This window comes from Neocloeon triangulifer, unplaced genomic scaffold (genome assembly GCF_031216515.1).
Source record: "Neocloeon triangulifer isolate White Clay Creek 2 clone unplaced genomic scaffold, ASM3121651v1 ptg000015l, whole genome shotgun sequence".
NCBI classification, from domain to species: domain Eukaryota; kingdom Metazoa; phylum Arthropoda; class Insecta; order Ephemeroptera; family Baetidae; genus Neocloeon; species Neocloeon triangulifer.
This window is the reverse complement of record NW_026775557.1, coordinates 7,003,337-7,018,864: the sequence shown is the minus strand read 5'-3', so window position 1 is coordinate 7,018,864 and position 15,528 is coordinate 7,003,337. Positions and strand designations below refer to the sequence as shown.

The following is a 15,528-nucleotide window of genomic DNA, read 5'->3' as shown; positions in this document are numbered from 1 at the left end:
GCAAAACTAGTCCAAAAAGTCAAATTGACAATAATAATAATGATTATAGAAACACACACCTTCTCAAACGCAGAAATGCAATGAGCAAATATGTATAAACTCGCACAGAAAATGATGTGTGTGTGCCGTGTTCTCTTTCATTCCCACATCTATAATGAAAGAAGCGAGCGAGAAACTTGTATGTGTGAAAAGACTTCTTTCTTGGATGCGAGATAGAGAGGGAGAAAGTCGCAGCCTGAAATTATTCCAGACTCATGCCCCTGAGTGAGTGAATGTTGTTCCTCCTCTCTCTTGAGAGCAGCCAGGGATGAAAAATATGCCACTGACTGAGAGAGCGAGCGAGAGATTTCATAGCACTCTCAGAATTAATTAAAATTTGCTGCTTCTCGAGGAGAAATTTGCATTTCAGCGCAGATTTAAACAACATGCACAACACGACATAGGCACGATTCTCAGAATAAAAGCAGTCAGAATCGCACAGTTGAATGGAGTTGTGTTTTGCGACTGCACACCGCGCAAATTGGAAAACCAACCTGCGAACAAAAGCGTCGCAGTGAACACTTGACACACATGCCGGCTGTATTTTCCATCGAGACCCTTTTCCCCCGGCCGCGTGCCATTCTCGCTAATTTAAAAGCGGAAAATGCGCAACGCTAGCGCAAAAGCAAAAATTATTGTCGGCAGAAACTCCACGTTTTACACCGCAATGGGAGGAATGTAATGTACGCTCTATTGCACTTCTCTAGCTTCGTTTCATAAAAGAAAATGTCTCTTTTCAAATATCCGTCGGGCTTTACAAAAACCCATTGAGGAAAAGCTGATTTTAAATTCAAATCACCAAAAATACTTCTAGTTTGGATTAAATACTGGGGAAATAATACAGCATTCTGCGCTAAATTATCCATCTTAAGCAAAAGCTCAAGCTCATAGGCACAGCAGGGGTTGGAAAAATGGTAGCTGTTTTTTTAATCACAAGGAAAAATAAACCAGAATTTTAATTTTTGCGATTTTTTTTTATTTTTTGTCGATCGGGTTGAAAATATTTCCATTCATAAATTTTCAAAATTACCTAAACCTTATATCAGGTTTTGTCCTTTTTATTTTACTAGATTTCTCATTTTATTCTCCATGTGATTGCATCTTGATATTTGTACGAAATAAAAAGTTTAAAAAAATTTCAGTCTGATGAAAGAGAGTATAATTTTTTTGCTGAAATCGTTTTTCACTAATCATGTATGTATTTTTTCCTATCAATTTTTAACAAGAATTTTCCAATTTGCGCGCCGTGCAAAGTCGTTGACATCTGATCAAGCAAAATGATGTACTTACCCCGAGGTTCCTGGAGACGATGCTAGGCCTCATATTTTTAGGCTGGTAGAACTAGGGCTGCTATTAAGAGTGGTGATGCAAGAAAAAGCAGATTGGGGTGTTGAGGCAGGTGAGATGGTTTTGAGGGATTGGGCGGTGGTGGTGCGATCGCGAGTCTAACCCTTTCAACCGATCCATTCAACGCCAGCAGCAGCCTTTTACGCGCCACAAGGCTCTATCAGGAGCAAAGAGACCAGTTTTAGTCATCTCAAAATTGCAAACAAACACACCAGCATCTCATCAGAGACGGAAGAAGGAAGAAGGAGAAGAGAAAGGACACGCGCGCAGCGACACAGATCTTCTCCGGATTTTATTAAAGTAGACACAGTATTTTATCAGAAATTTTGAGAGAGAGAGAGAAAGATTAAGAGAGGGCATGCTTTAGAGAGCAACGGATAAAACACATCAACGGAATTAGGTTACATCCGCTCCTACATGCATAAATCACGACGGGAACGTCCACACCCCTTAATAGGCAAGATCCGCCCCTAGCTTGTCGCGTTACACTAATTACGAGCCCTCTCGAACCTGACGGCGGTGAAATCTATTAGGTCATGTTCTGCATTTCACACATTCTTAATCAACATAAATTGAATAAAACAAGATTAATTTATTAACTTCCACTGCTTCATTAGTCATGACAGCATAGTTTTTATTTTAAAATTTAGACTGAAAGATAAATAAAATTTTAATTTATAAAGAAATCGGCACTATAAAGTGATGTAAGCGACTGAGGAATGGAAAAAAAATATTCATCAATGTGTAATTTGGCAAAATTATATATTTTATTAAATGAATATTAAAACTATTGGCTGCAGCTTCTGAAAAAAAAGATTGGCAAAAATAATAAATGCAAAAACAATCAATTTAATATCTTTTTTTTATATCTTAACACTTAATTTAATGCTTGTTTGAAGATCAAAATAAAATAAATAAAATTGTAATAAAATATCACTAATAAATTTCATTTTGAAATAGGTATAGAGGGAAACAAAAATTATTAAAATTCAAAGAATAATCAAACATAAAATTTAAAAATCGTGTTTTTTCCATCCCTGGAAAACGGTGTTCTGTGTTAATTGAGGACCTATTTGCTAGCCCAAAAGAGAGTTGGAACTTTTAAAATTGAAGAAATTGCTGAAAGAAAAATTTTATTTCAATTTTGAGTTTATACCAAATTCTGAATTCATTTTTATCAAGATAAAGAAAGCCAAATTAACATTTTTAGTACCTTTCCTTCTTTATGCAATGTTAAAATTTAGTCAAGAAGTTTAAAAAATTGTGTCATAATTCAAAATTAGTATCCTTTAATATTCTCGAACAATCCATATAAATTAGGCTCCCCCGTAAGATGTATGGGAGGAACACAAATAACCTCTGGCTCTTCATCTATGTAGCCTACACGCAGCTTGATTTACTGCGCGCCCTTAAAAAAATTGCCTTTTTTTCCAAACGGGCCATTATTTTGCCAGCCCTTGTGCGATGGAGTGAGTGAGTGTGTATCAGTGTTGTATAAAACGGGCAGTTCTCTTTCTACATATACGGGTGTGACGCTCGCTCAATTGAGCAAAAAATGTGCCTGCATTTTAACAAGGCGAAATTTATCAGGCGAAATGTGGCCTCGCGAGAAGTGCGTCTGCAGAGCTATTAAGGAAGCGACCCGAATTGGGATGGAATAATGGAATTTCACTCGCGAGGGCTTTTTATGGCAAAATTATTCAGCTGACGTCGCGAAAAGCGATTCAAAGTTTTCATCAAAAGCTCTTTTAACATCAAGTAGTGAACCTGCTTTTATTATTAAACGGGCAGCGCAGCCGGTTCTCTTATGTGCTCTGCATGTGTACGTAAAAATCGCATAATCGCATTTCGGCACACACGGCGCTCGCTGCACCATTTTCGCAATAATGTGCGCGTGTATACTTGTTGAGGCGGTCATGTTAAACATTGCCTCGCAGCAAACGATAACCAGATGGGCGAAATTTACAGCTCCAGACAAAATTCGTTATTTAATTAAAAAGCCCTGTTCGCAAATTGCTTCAAAATAATTTTTCTTCGTTTGTAAATAAAAAGTAATCCGCCATAACATAAAATAAGTTGGGTATGTAGCACTTTACATATTATTTTGGCAAAAGGCCAATGTATCAACTTAAAAAAAGGAAATAGAGGAAAAAAAGAATATTTGGCAATAGCAGAATCTTACAAATTTTATAAGTATTTCTGCATTCAATTTCATTTGTTTCTGAAGGGATTTTTGAGCTCATTAATGACTAACAATCGTTATTCAGACTTATAAATTTCATATTCAATGTTTATATTGATTTCTCAGACATTTTCTTCGCTGGAAATGAAAAGTGTGAAATTTTTAGTCAATTCTGAACTCAATATAATCTGAAAAAAATTGAACTAGTTTAATATTTTGTTTTAGTTTTTTTTTCAAAAATTTTTCTAAAGGAAAATCTTTGTCCAATCAGTTAATAAAATTTTCAATTTTCAATATTTTCAATTTCTTGAATCTTATTGTTCATAATATGGTTCAAAAATAAATTATATTTCTTTATTAGAGCAATTACTCTAAATAATTTATTTTCTTCTTGATAAATTAGTCTGATTGAGGAAATTTTACATTTTATTTATTTTAAATTCATTGAAATTTTTATTTTTAAATAAATAACTTGTTCATAAATATTATGAAATTAAAACTTGAATTTTATATGCAATTTACCTTAGAAAAATTTCCTAGCTTTACCATTCGAGGTATGGAATCTACTTGAAATAATTTTCAGTTCATTCTCTCTAGAATATTACCAAGGATTACGAAAAAAATAACGGCGTTTCATACGACATTAACAAATCATTCTAATGTGATACCGCACTGCAAGACAAATTTGAAATCAATTTCGAATACCGGTAGCTGTCGATGGCGAAACAATTGCAGAAGCGCGCTTATTATTTCTGCACACATGTCGCGGATCAATAATAGTACCCGGGGTGAATAACAAGAGGACCGACCGCCGCCGCCTTCCCCGAGGGAAATCTTTGCCTGCTGGGACAAAATCTCTCTCGCCGAGAAGAAAAGGACGTTCGGATGAATTAGTAAAAAGCGCGATCGTCACATTCAATTCCATATCACTTCAGCTTTGAGCGCCTTGCAACGGTTATGACAACACGCGGGTCTCATCCTCTTGAGCAGCACAACTGGCAGCTTTACTTTTTATCGCTCTTCTTGACCACGAATGTGCAAATAATCGAATTAAATTTCAACTTCAAACGGAGCTGTTTCAGCTGCTGCATGAAAAACACATTACTAATATATTTTGGAAAAATTTCAGTCAAAAATATGGAATTACACAAATGCTCAATTCGAATGTAGAAGTAGCAGTGTTGACTTCTGATAATTTAAAACAAACAAACAGAGATTTGAAAATTTTTTAATTTTCCAATGATTTCTCTCAATTGATCTCATTTTCTATTAAAAATTTGACCATTTTGCAATTTTTTATATTCTAATTTTTAATATTGACAACAATTTTCAATTAAGAAAAACCACTAATATTTAAAAAAAAATGCATTATAAAATTTTATTAAATATTAATGAATTTTTATAAACAAAAAGGTTGATACCGATTTAAAAAGAATTAGAGCAGATTTTTCTGAACAGATATTATTTGAAACTGAGGAAAAATCTGTGAACAGGGCACATATTGACAATCATGAGAATTGTCTTTAGAGCCCCGGGGAATGAAAGTGCCGGCACACCTTGGGCCTTGAGGGAAATAAGCGAAATATTCTTCGTCAACCCGTGCGAATCAATAACCCCATCCGTAATAGGTCTATTTGCAAGTGGCGGAAAACCTCCTGCGGCCGCAAATTCAAACACCGGGTGCGGTCCGTCGTCCCACTTTGCATATTCATGCACACCTGCGCAGCGTCTTCAAGTGTGTGCACGAGTGTGAGTGAGTGAGCTGCACCCCTGCCTCTCTCGCAGCCCCAAAAAGCAAGGGTTGCGAGATTTGCATACGATTCATGGCGACAACCAAAGTTGAAGAATGAACGAAAGTGTTTTCGACTTCTTTTGTTTTGAGCACAAAATTTAAATAAATAAGTCGGCCGTAGAGAGAGAAAGAGATACTTTTTTTCTTTGCGCAAACAAACATAGGCGTGTGTTCGGCCTCAACAGCCCCCTGACAAAACAAACAGAGTCACGTCAGGTGGAATTCCGTCAGCTTTGTGTCTCGCATCGCGGATTGCAAACAGCTACACGAAAATCCAGAATATCTTTTTTACTCTCTCCGCAGCTCGGTGGGCAGGCCCTGCTCCAGAGGGATCGAGAACAAGATATCGCATTCACTTGCGAGCCCGCGGCAAGAATAGAGTGCGGAGAACGAGTCATCCGAAAACAAGCAGGTACACGATAATGGAGTAAATTCGCTCAGTCGGAGTGAGAGAGAAATGGGAAATTTGGAATTCGGTGTTTGTTGTATGCAACAGCTCAACTACTAAATAATAATTGAAACAATGGGAAATCAAGTTTTTTTTTTAATTTCAATGAAATTTTGAGTATTTGCTCCTCATTAAACTAGAAAAATTTAAAGGCATGTAAATTTTTTGTAATGATTCTGTCGATTATTTTCTGAATCACGGGTTGCATTCATAATTTTGGAAAAAAAAACAAGTGCAAATTTTATGCAGATTGTGACTGCAAAAAAAAATTAAATCCAGGCAATCATAATTTCTTTTAATTTAATCAGTAAAGAATTTTCCTTATTAAATATTCAATAGTCTAAATTTAAATAAATTAAATTTTATTCAGATTAAATTTTTAATTAGAAACAAATGCAATCAAAAATATTTTACTACTAACGAGAAGTTCACGTTGAAAATTTCCCATTTAAATTCATACTATCCCGTATAATGCTTTTTAAAATAGGACCGCAGGTTTAAAACACACATTAATTTTGCAGCTGCAGAGAGAGCGAGATGAACACGATGAGTCAGTGAAAAACAGCTAATTCGTATGCTAATGGATCCGCAGTCGGACTCACTGCATAAGCCCCGGCAGAGAGAATAATTGCGGGTCCCGCGAGACGCAATTATTAAGTTTGGTTTTGGTGCATGCGGTTTTCAAATCCACCGGCCACCAGAGGCTGCGAAGCCATTGATTCAATTACATTCCAAATTGCCGCAGCGCCACAAAAAAAATATGACCCTTTTTCCTGCCGCACTTCAAAACCCACCTTAACTTTGCGCTTGGCAAACTGAACACTTCCTTTTAATTTGTTGGCGCTCGATTTTTTTTCAGCCGCGAAAATAGAGACGATGGATGAGGAGCAGTCAAACAGTAAGCAGACTCAAATTATTTATAAATATACCGGAGGCGCGTGGCAGGCCACGTATAAGAAGTTGTGTTTGTTTAATGTATCGCCTCCGTTTACAATCTCCAGTAAATTTGTCATGATAAATTAAACTTTAAAAAGATTTAAGAATTTTAATCTCGGAATTTAAAATGTTTGTTTTTTTAGAATGTTTTTGCTTCCAATAAAATGCTAATTAAACAAAAAATTTAGTGCTGCGAAGGGCATTTTCGATGTTCGACTCGGGGAAGTCGGGCCACATCGAGAAGGAAAAGGTTCGCACAATTCTGAACACACTCGGCCACACCTTCGACGACCTGGAGCTCAACGCTCTTCTGGAAGAACAGGACAAAGAAGGTTGATATTTTCTCTACCCTTCCCATCCAAATCAAAAGCTTTTTTTTTTAAGGCATCGGCAAACTGAACTTCGACTCGTTTTGCCGCGTTGCGGTCCATTTCCTGGAGGAGGACGACGAGGTGATGCAAAAGGAGCTCAAGGAGGCTTTCCGCCTCTACGACAAAGAAGGTAAATTTTATGCCGAAACACAAAGCCCTATTGAACTCGAAACCCCTGCACACTTATTCTTCCCGACCGACACAACCGCTGGGCGTGTTGCCTGAACCTATTTCATTTTGAAATCAAATCTCGTAAAATACATAGATTTTTTTAAAAGTTATTTTGCTCTGAAATCATTTTTCCAGTCTCTGTGAGATTTTAAATCAACTTTTCATTTTAATAGAATTTTTTAATTATTACTACTGATAAACGCTAAAAAATATTAATTGGCATTTAAAATTAATCCTTTTGGGGAAAGAACATCATATCTTTGTAAAAATTTACTTTTTTTAAATTTATTATGATTACGTTTTCTTTTTTGGTTGGAAAGCATTTTTTTTTTTAAATGACTACATCGCGTAATGTAACATTTACAAATTTTTTTGCCGCATAATGGAGTTTCGCGTCCTAAAAAATTAATAGTCATGACGCGCAGAGGTCCGATTTTTCAAGTTGTACATTTTGACACGCTCTAATGCGCGACCACACAACACAAAAAACCAGGGTGCGTCACGCGAGCGGGCAAACGGGTGACAAATACATATAGGGGTAGATCTCATTCACATCCGCGAGTTGGCACCGGTTTTGGTGTCGGCCCGGTTAACGAATGCTCGGAAATAAAATGAGCAGCACGAAAATTTATCTACGCCGGTGCGATGTGTGTTTATAGGAAGTTGAAAAATGCCGGGCAGGTGAATGAAAAAAATATGTATACGGACTGGAAACGCGGAGGTCAATGACTTTATAGACCCATAACAAAATAATAACAAACAACAACTCGCGTTGCAAAATTGGCAGCGACCCCCAGGCGGCTCGCAGCGAGACAGACACATCTTTTTGCCAAGTTTGGTGCACAATTATTATTTTACTGCTTCTGGTGCCCCCGACTAAAGGTCACGGCTACATCCCGACGTCGAGCCTCCGGGAAATTCTCGCAGCCCTTGACGACCAACTCACCCCCGACCAACTTGACGAGATGATTGCCGAAATTGACACTGACGGCTCCGGGACTGTCGACTTTGATGGTAAGTTAACGAAAATTACGAAAGCAATTTAAGAAATTTGTTTTGATTATCTTTGTAAGTGGATTTGAACTTTTATTTTTACTATATTGCTCTAGGGAATGGAAAAAGAAACAAACAAAAATAATAAATTAATAGTTTCAAAATTTTCTTAAAATTATTAAGAAATTTTTGCGATTTCTAAGAATCAATTCAAATAATTAATTTCTACCTGGCGCTAAAATGAAGTTATTAAATTTAAAAATCAATATTATATTTTTAAATAAATAATTAATTTTGCTATCCCTTAAAAATTTTCATAATCCAATTTAAATAGGCTGATTTAAAAATTTGTTATTGATTACGATGAAATAATTACATCGCTAATTGGCTGGGATAATATTACATTTAAGCTCTCAATCCTCTTTGCGATGATATAATGCGTATGCAAATCTGATTTGATTGCAGAGTTCATGGAAATGATGACTGGAGATTAACGAGCGTAATTATGCGACGGGTAAAGATGGGCGATGGAATTATAGAGAGCTATCTATATGCAATGAGAACGTGTTGATAGATGCACGAGAATAAATCAGTCACACCGTACACGAGCGAAATCAATCATATGTCTAGAGTATAATTATTACCTGGCGAGGTCTGCGGCAGACGCGCAAAGCTTAGCTGCTGTCACAGGGTCAAACAAAATTTATGCTGTGGCAAGTTTCTCTCGTGCAAGCAATGGGGACGCTTAAGTGGAAGAAATGGAAAGAAGACCTGCCCGGGTCAAGGGCGGCACACAAACAAAACACTTGTCGGCCATTCTGCATGCGCACTGACAAAAAATCGTGTCACTTTCGCCCTACGCCCACCACATTGTGTAATATGTTCTCCCCTAGTTTCATAGTTCGCAAACTTCCCCCTCTAAGGAGTTTCTTATTTCTGATTTTGAAAAAAAAATTACTTTTTTTATATACAAAGCGGTGGGCTGTTGAGGCGGAGTGATGGGTGCACAAACATCCAGAGCAATCATTCATGGAAGCAAAGAGCAGCTCAGTGACAAGCAGGCTTTGGTGATTCAGTTCATTTCCAAACGACCAAAATTTTGTGTGAACGTGTGTGAGAGTTTTTGACGGCAGCTCTGTGGAGTTTCAAGATGGATCAACTGCGCAGAGCCGCGGCTGCGGTTTTTATGAATGAATAGTATGAGAATAAGAGAGAGGGGTGGGAATTTTGTTTTTTAAGTCTGCATTTTATTTTCTGGATGTGAGATTGTAAATTAAATTTCTTAAAAAGTTCAATTAAAATTAAAATTTAAATGGAAAAAAGTTCTTCAAATTTTTGCGAGGAGCTAAGTTGAGTGAAAATATTTCATACAATGGAGACATGAAATTTGTCATGGAAGGTATACAGCTCCATTTATTATGCCTCAGGACAATTTCTAAAGGAGACCAGGAAAACTTTCGGAATTTCGTTCCGCCCTACTCACTTGATTGTTCGCAGCACTTTCTTTTTACCCAATTTTAAGAGTGCCAAAAACTCGGAAAGTGCCACAAGAGCGGAGGGAAAAAAATAAAATTGCACAGTTAAAAAAAAATTATAAAATAATAAATTTTGCGATCAATCTTACATCCAGAGATCTAGCAGAGTTAAAATGTAAAATTGTTCTGCTTTCGAATTAGCGTTTGGAGGAAAAACCGCTGGAGTATTTTTGATGTTGGTTTTTCTTAAAATTTGTTTTCTCTCAATAGAGATGCTGATCTGAGGGCGTGTTACCTGCTGACTGAGGCTGCGATTGCTCGCACTCGAGGTGACGCTGCGAGTCTGCAAGACATACAGAGACAGAGAGGACAGGGCAAGAAAGAGTAACACAGAAAATAATAAGAAAGAGACAAGGTGGGCATGCAATTTTCACTGTCTGGCCGCATCACGTGTGCGTTTTAGTTCTAGGGCGGCGAGCGAGAGAAAAACCAAGGTTTGCACGGCAGGACGTGTGGGTTCCAAGACCGCAACTTTTCCATTTCCTGATTTTGCAACTTCGCGAGTTGATTGAATTATTTATCCAGGGCATTCTTTCTACAGGGAGACACGACGCGCCAGCCAAGTTTTTACCTTGGCCGGAGCTCTCGGATGCCAAACTCTCGCATCAAATAACAAGTTAAATTAACGCTCTCGCAATAAAAGTTGGACACGTTCTGGACGGCTGCCAGGCACAACCCGAGATTAAATGTCGAGCGCATACACATAGAAAATGATTTATCGAGAAAGTTGAGAGATGCCAGCATTTTTCCTATACATAAAAATCCATCTCCGCGAGTATAATTAAGTCGGCACCTGTGCGGCGGACGGACGCCGGATGCGGAGAGGAAATGAAAAAGCTTCGGAACGGGGTTGAAACAAAAAGGGACCGATCCGAAAAAAAAGAGGGCCAGTGCGATGAAAAATAAGTGGCGTTCGCCGCTTATGGGATATTTTCGCGTGGGCTCGGATAAGTTGCTCTCGTGTGGGGGATGAAGAATAAAAGCGGGGGAACATAAGAAAGATATATTGCGCGGGAGGGAAAGCAGGTCAGACAGGCACCAACGGCTCTTTCTCTGCACTACTTCTCTGATTCCAATCGCGCCCCGGCAATGAGGAATGGAGGGAAATCGCGGGATTTTTTCTCTTTTTGTCACTGCAGTGTGTTGAGGACGGTAAACAGCAGAGTGGGCGTAATTAAATGAGAATGACCTGAATTCGCTCTGAAATGGTTATATATGTGAGGGAGAAAAGTAAAAAAAAAGTAGAAGAGAAATAGAGGAAAGCGAGAGCTGCGCTGACAGAGCTACGGTGGAAAATTCCCCTTCTGCATCTCAGTCAGGGAGAAAAAAAAAATGGAAACAACAGTTTTACAATGAATAGCGACTGAAGACTCAACAAACAAAGAATAAACTTTGGCGCACACGTCTGTATGGAAAAGTACAAGATACTTAAGAACAAAGGTGTGTGTGAAGCTTAAGAGTTTTGAACTTAAGAGAGCGTGTGTGCTGCCATTTCCAGAGTTGAATAGTCTTCAGCAACTTCCTGTTCAAAATATCAAATTGTTTTAAAAATACTACCGCTCTATTTAGTAAAGAGAGTATATATTTGGAACTGCTTCGTGAAAATCAAAAGAGAAGAAGTGGTGTCATGACAGGGTGTTTCAGAGTACTTAAATGTGAGAGAGAGAGATAGAGATAGAGAGACTGATCTAACACACTACACTCCTAGCTCTTTCTAACTTGGTAAGCAAGGGCGCTCAAGAGCAGGGGGCTTGCGTTACCTTGCTTCTATTCCTAGGTGGGAAATCTTCTTTGGAGGGTTTCCGTCTTTTGTCTTTGAGTATCATTCGCGCTGCGGCAAACGCCATTATGGAGACTGAGGAAGATTGGCGAGAGGAGCTGCTGGAGGCCGAACGGGAGATGTTCGATGAGGTGGGCGTGGCGGCTGCAGGACGACCTTGACTTCGCTTGCATTAGGCCCTGCACCCCTCCAGCGTGATTCTCTGCAAGGTTTCAACTTGTGCCGAAACAACTTTGACCGCCATTTTTTTTATGTTAAGACTACTTTCATGCTCAATAATAATGATAATAATGATGCTTGTTCAGCTTCAGTAATTCATCTAGATGACTGTGACAAGTTCCCTCAGTCGACTATATATGTTGCAATGCACACACTATGATACTCAATTCTCAGCCAAGATTTATCGTTCAAAAGTCAATCCGAGATAAACGCACAATCAAAAAATAGTTCAAAGTTTAAGAACATCAGGACGATGGATTTTGCAAGCAGATTTTTTTTAAATGTATTTTGTTTTCTTCAAAATTGGTCAATTTGCATAAAAAGTAAAACCCCCTGAATTTGGGAATTCAAATATATTTAATTTGTTTTCCTTATTTCCCTTCAATTCTGGCGAGCTTTGCATTCAGACTTAATTCCTCTTTTTATCAAAACAATTAAGTTCAGGTTATTTGGACCGATATCAATTAAATAATGGTTTGAACAATCAATCTGAATACAAAACAAGGCAAAAGAAACAAGAACAATGAAAAATATTTTGAATTTATCTTTGAGGGGGCTATTTTTAATGCAACTAGGCAATTAAACAATTACTTATTGTAACATTTCCTTTTTCCGCCTCTTTTTTCAACGAAAAAGAAAAATTAGTTAATAGCTTTTTTAGCCTTTTATTGGGCGAGAGAGATAACGAGATATTCTAAATTCATGACGTGCATGCAAAAATTTCGGGCAAATTCATATTATTTTCCAGAACGTATGCGCAAGTCCAAAAGTTAATCATGCAAACTAGAACTATTGTAGTTGTATGCGTGGGTTCGGTAAAATAGCCGCGAGCGAGGGCAACGGTTTGTTAGAGCGGACCTTGTCGTGCTTCAAATGAGCGGCTCTGCGCGATGAATTGCAATTTGGTGTTGTGTTTGCAGCCTATGCAAACAAATAGGGCTGGATGGAACCGTAATGGATACGCACACGCTATGCCGGCAAATATTGGCACAGACCTGATGAGACGCTCGACCGTTTTATTAATCCACGGCCCGACTGAATATTCACGATTCTCGCTAGACGCTTAAAAGGTGCATTATTCATGCACTAAAAACGTGTGAAAACATCAATTTTCTGCCAACGCTCGTGTTTTGTTTTCCTCACAAATAAAAATTTCACACACTCTCAATCATATTTGTGAAGTAATATTAATATTTTTATAAAATTAGATTTGATTGTGCTAGTTTTTAAATTTTATCTTAGTTTCTTACAAAAACATTAATAAAATTCACAGCGTGAATAGGATTTTTTTTTTTAATTGATACTAATAATCACGTTTGTTTAAAATAAAAAAAATTATTTATAAAATATAAAAACATCTTTTAATTATTTTCCAATTATTATGAAAACATTTTATCCGTAGGTAGAATGTTTTTAACTGAAAATTTTGTTAAAAAAACGGTAGAGGGTTTTTATTAAGGGTGTAATTGCAAATAGTAAAATATTATATTCAGCAAATACTATAACAAAATCGGAAAATTGTCTGCAGGTATAGACGGAAAGTGTCTGGCTGAAGTGGCTGTTTACGACCCGCACAAAAGCTGACTGACCCGCTAGCTGAGCAGAATGTAATTTCGCCCGAGTTGAGTCCGGCAAGCCCGCAGGGACGTCGTTCAAAGCACACAACCTCTTCTTATATTGCTGTGCTTATTTCTCTCTCTATCCGTACGTTCACTACGTGAATTAATATTTCACTCTCTTTCATCGAACGTGAAAACGACGCAAGAGGACATCGGAGTTGACGTTGCGATCACCGGCGGCCCACTTTTTCTGATTGAATTCTCTCCGGCAACCTGCTTTCGAATCCCGCTCGCCACCCTTGCAACGCACACAACCCGCAGATATTAAATTTGCAAGCGCCAACTTTCGAAAGAACACGGAATGAGGAAAATCTTATTTAGGCGAGCACTCTTTTTAATCTAATCAAATATTCCATTATTTCGAATACGCAAGCAAAATTTTGCCTCTGCGTGTTTTGTTTATTTTTGTGTGTGGCCCAACGAAGACTATATATTTGATGCTTGTCGTCTCGCTTTCTTTCTCGTCTCGATGCATAAACCAATTTATTTATTTACCCCATCATGGCGGGGCAATGTCAGTCTTTACGGTGGCGCGCGCATGAGCGATATTTTCTCGCCAAATGACCAGGCGAGGCAAACTTGCTTGCGACGGCAACAGCGATATTCTGCAACTGCCGCCGTATTTTTAATATTTGGGCATAAAAACGAGAGAGTTAGTGCTTATCAGAAAAGCTATTTCTACGCTCTAGTGGCGACAGACTGAATAAAAGTGGCGCAAATAAATATATATGATTGAGGCGGACGGAGAGATTATTTAAAAGACACGTCGAGGAAAACCGCTCAAGCGTCAGGGACGAGGGATGATTTATTAATTTCTTTTAATGCCTTGATCTTGTGAAAACTAATAAAAAAAATTCATTGAGGCATCAAAAAATAAGATTGAGAAGATTATTTTAAAGGATTGATTATGATTTATCTTACAAAAGAGTGTTCACAATAATTTTTAATCTATATGTATTCAAATGTTTCATTTAAATTAAATTTCTTTTATAAAAATGGACTGTGGTGAAGATTAAATTTTTCCAAATAATTGTTAAAATAAAGAATTATTATTTAACAATTTACCTTAAAATCCATTCTTAACTTTTAACAGAAACTTGTCGAGTTCTCTAGAATAATTGCATTATTATATAGAATTAAATATTCCAAATAATATTTTTAATACATGGAACATAATTATTGAATATTAGATTAATTAAAAAAAATCACCCGCTTTGACAGGTATACTGTTTATTTATTTAGATGCATCAATAAATTTTGAATTGAAATGATTGGATGATGTTGATGCTGCTAACTGAAATTATCAATTACAATTATTGTAATTGAGGTATTATAGATTTGAGCAGTGATTCCTGTTCTCTATTAAATTTGTGGAAACTGACGTCATCACATTATAATACAATTAAAAACTATTATGCGTGGTCCGCACGTGGCCACTTTTCAATATCCTCCGGCACGTTGCGCAGCATCCACCTGATATTCAACATGCCGCAAGAGGATCAAAGTTATTAACTTCTGACCGCGTCACAAACGCACACACGTGAAACGAAGGCAGGTGCCGCGGGATGCGAGCTAATTCATTAATCAAGGAGATAAATAAACCGGCCGGGCCATTGAGCGTAGATAAAAGCAGGGAAAAGTGGGCGCCGGATTTTGGGCTGTCACTTTGCGACCGCAACATTGATTGCCGCTCGGAATAATGGAGCCGACTGCGGCTGAGTAATTACACAGCAATTCGCCGGGGAGCCGTTCTGATATATACCTGTGGCGACGGACCAGGCAAATCCCCCATTCAATAAGGGTTGAGAGCCGCCGGTCGTTGGATTTTACATTTATGGGGAATGCAGTGCAAAGTTATTGCTTGTTAGGGGTTGCGCCCTTGCTTTTTTGTCGCCACTTTAGCGCTGTATGTCTCACGAGGGCAGAACAAAAATATATGCATGAGACCCATTCGTTGTCGTTACGTTCGTGGCAGCCACAATTTTGTGTTTTATTCAGTGCGGAACACGGAGTCGTGCGACAAAAATAAGTGCGAAAGTCTCTAAATCGGTGCAGACACGAAACGGGAAAGGCACACAAACACGTTTGTCTAAATC

At 37.8% G+C, this 15,528-nt stretch overlaps 2 protein-coding genes across 9 annotated transcripts in view; one reads left to right on the top strand and one right to left on the bottom strand.

The window, feature by feature from the left end:
• LOC132202179 (neo-calmodulin-like) overlaps positions 1-15,528 on the bottom strand; it is a 53,296-nt gene that overhangs the window by 9,746 nt on the left and 28,022 nt on the right. For 2 of the 7 annotated variants that reach the window (XM_059628926.1, XM_059628927.1), the window contains exon 2: positions 1,330-1,543. The exons of 1 other annotated variant lie outside the window; for it this stretch is intronic. In XM_059628926.1, the coding sequence (XP_059484909.1) occupies positions 1,330-1,362 (33 nt within the window). In that variant the 5' untranslated portion in view covers positions 1,363-1,543. Of the gene's footprint in view, positions 1-1,329; positions 1,544-8,923; positions 9,001-10,049; positions 10,098-11,574; positions 11,797-15,528 lie in introns of those variants that run through there. 4 more of the 7 variants (XM_059628923.1, XM_059628928.1, XM_059628929.1 and 1 more) reach the window with 4 other exon arrangements.
• Positions 5,679-8,896, top strand: LOC132202181 (troponin C-like). 2 transcript variants are annotated; one of them, XM_059628932.1, is made up of 7 exons: positions 5,679-5,772; positions 6,330-6,358; positions 6,680-6,706; positions 6,933-7,076; positions 7,129-7,245; positions 8,169-8,300; positions 8,745-8,896. In XM_059628932.1, the coding sequence occupies exons 2-7, from the start codon at positions 6,346-6,348 to the stop codon at positions 8,771-8,773; spliced, it is 462 nt and encodes a 153-aa protein (XP_059484915.1). In that variant the 5' UTR covers positions 5,679-5,772; positions 6,330-6,345; the 3' UTR covers positions 8,774-8,896. The 2 variants fall into 2 exon arrangements, with proteins under 2 accessions (XP_059484915.1, XP_059484914.1); XM_059628931.1 differs by having other exon boundaries at positions 6,668-6,706.

Excerpts from the sequence above, each read along its gene's own strand:
- LOC132202181 (XM_059628931.1), top strand. Across the intron at positions 7,246-8,168 it reads CCGCCTCTACGACAAAGAAG|GTCACGGCTACATCCCGACG; the intron begins GTAAATTTTATG and ends CCCCGACTAAAG. Across the intron at positions 8,301-8,744 it reads CGGGACTGTCGACTTTGATG|AGTTCATGGAAATGATGACT; the intron begins GTAAGTTAACGA and ends ATTTGATTGCAG.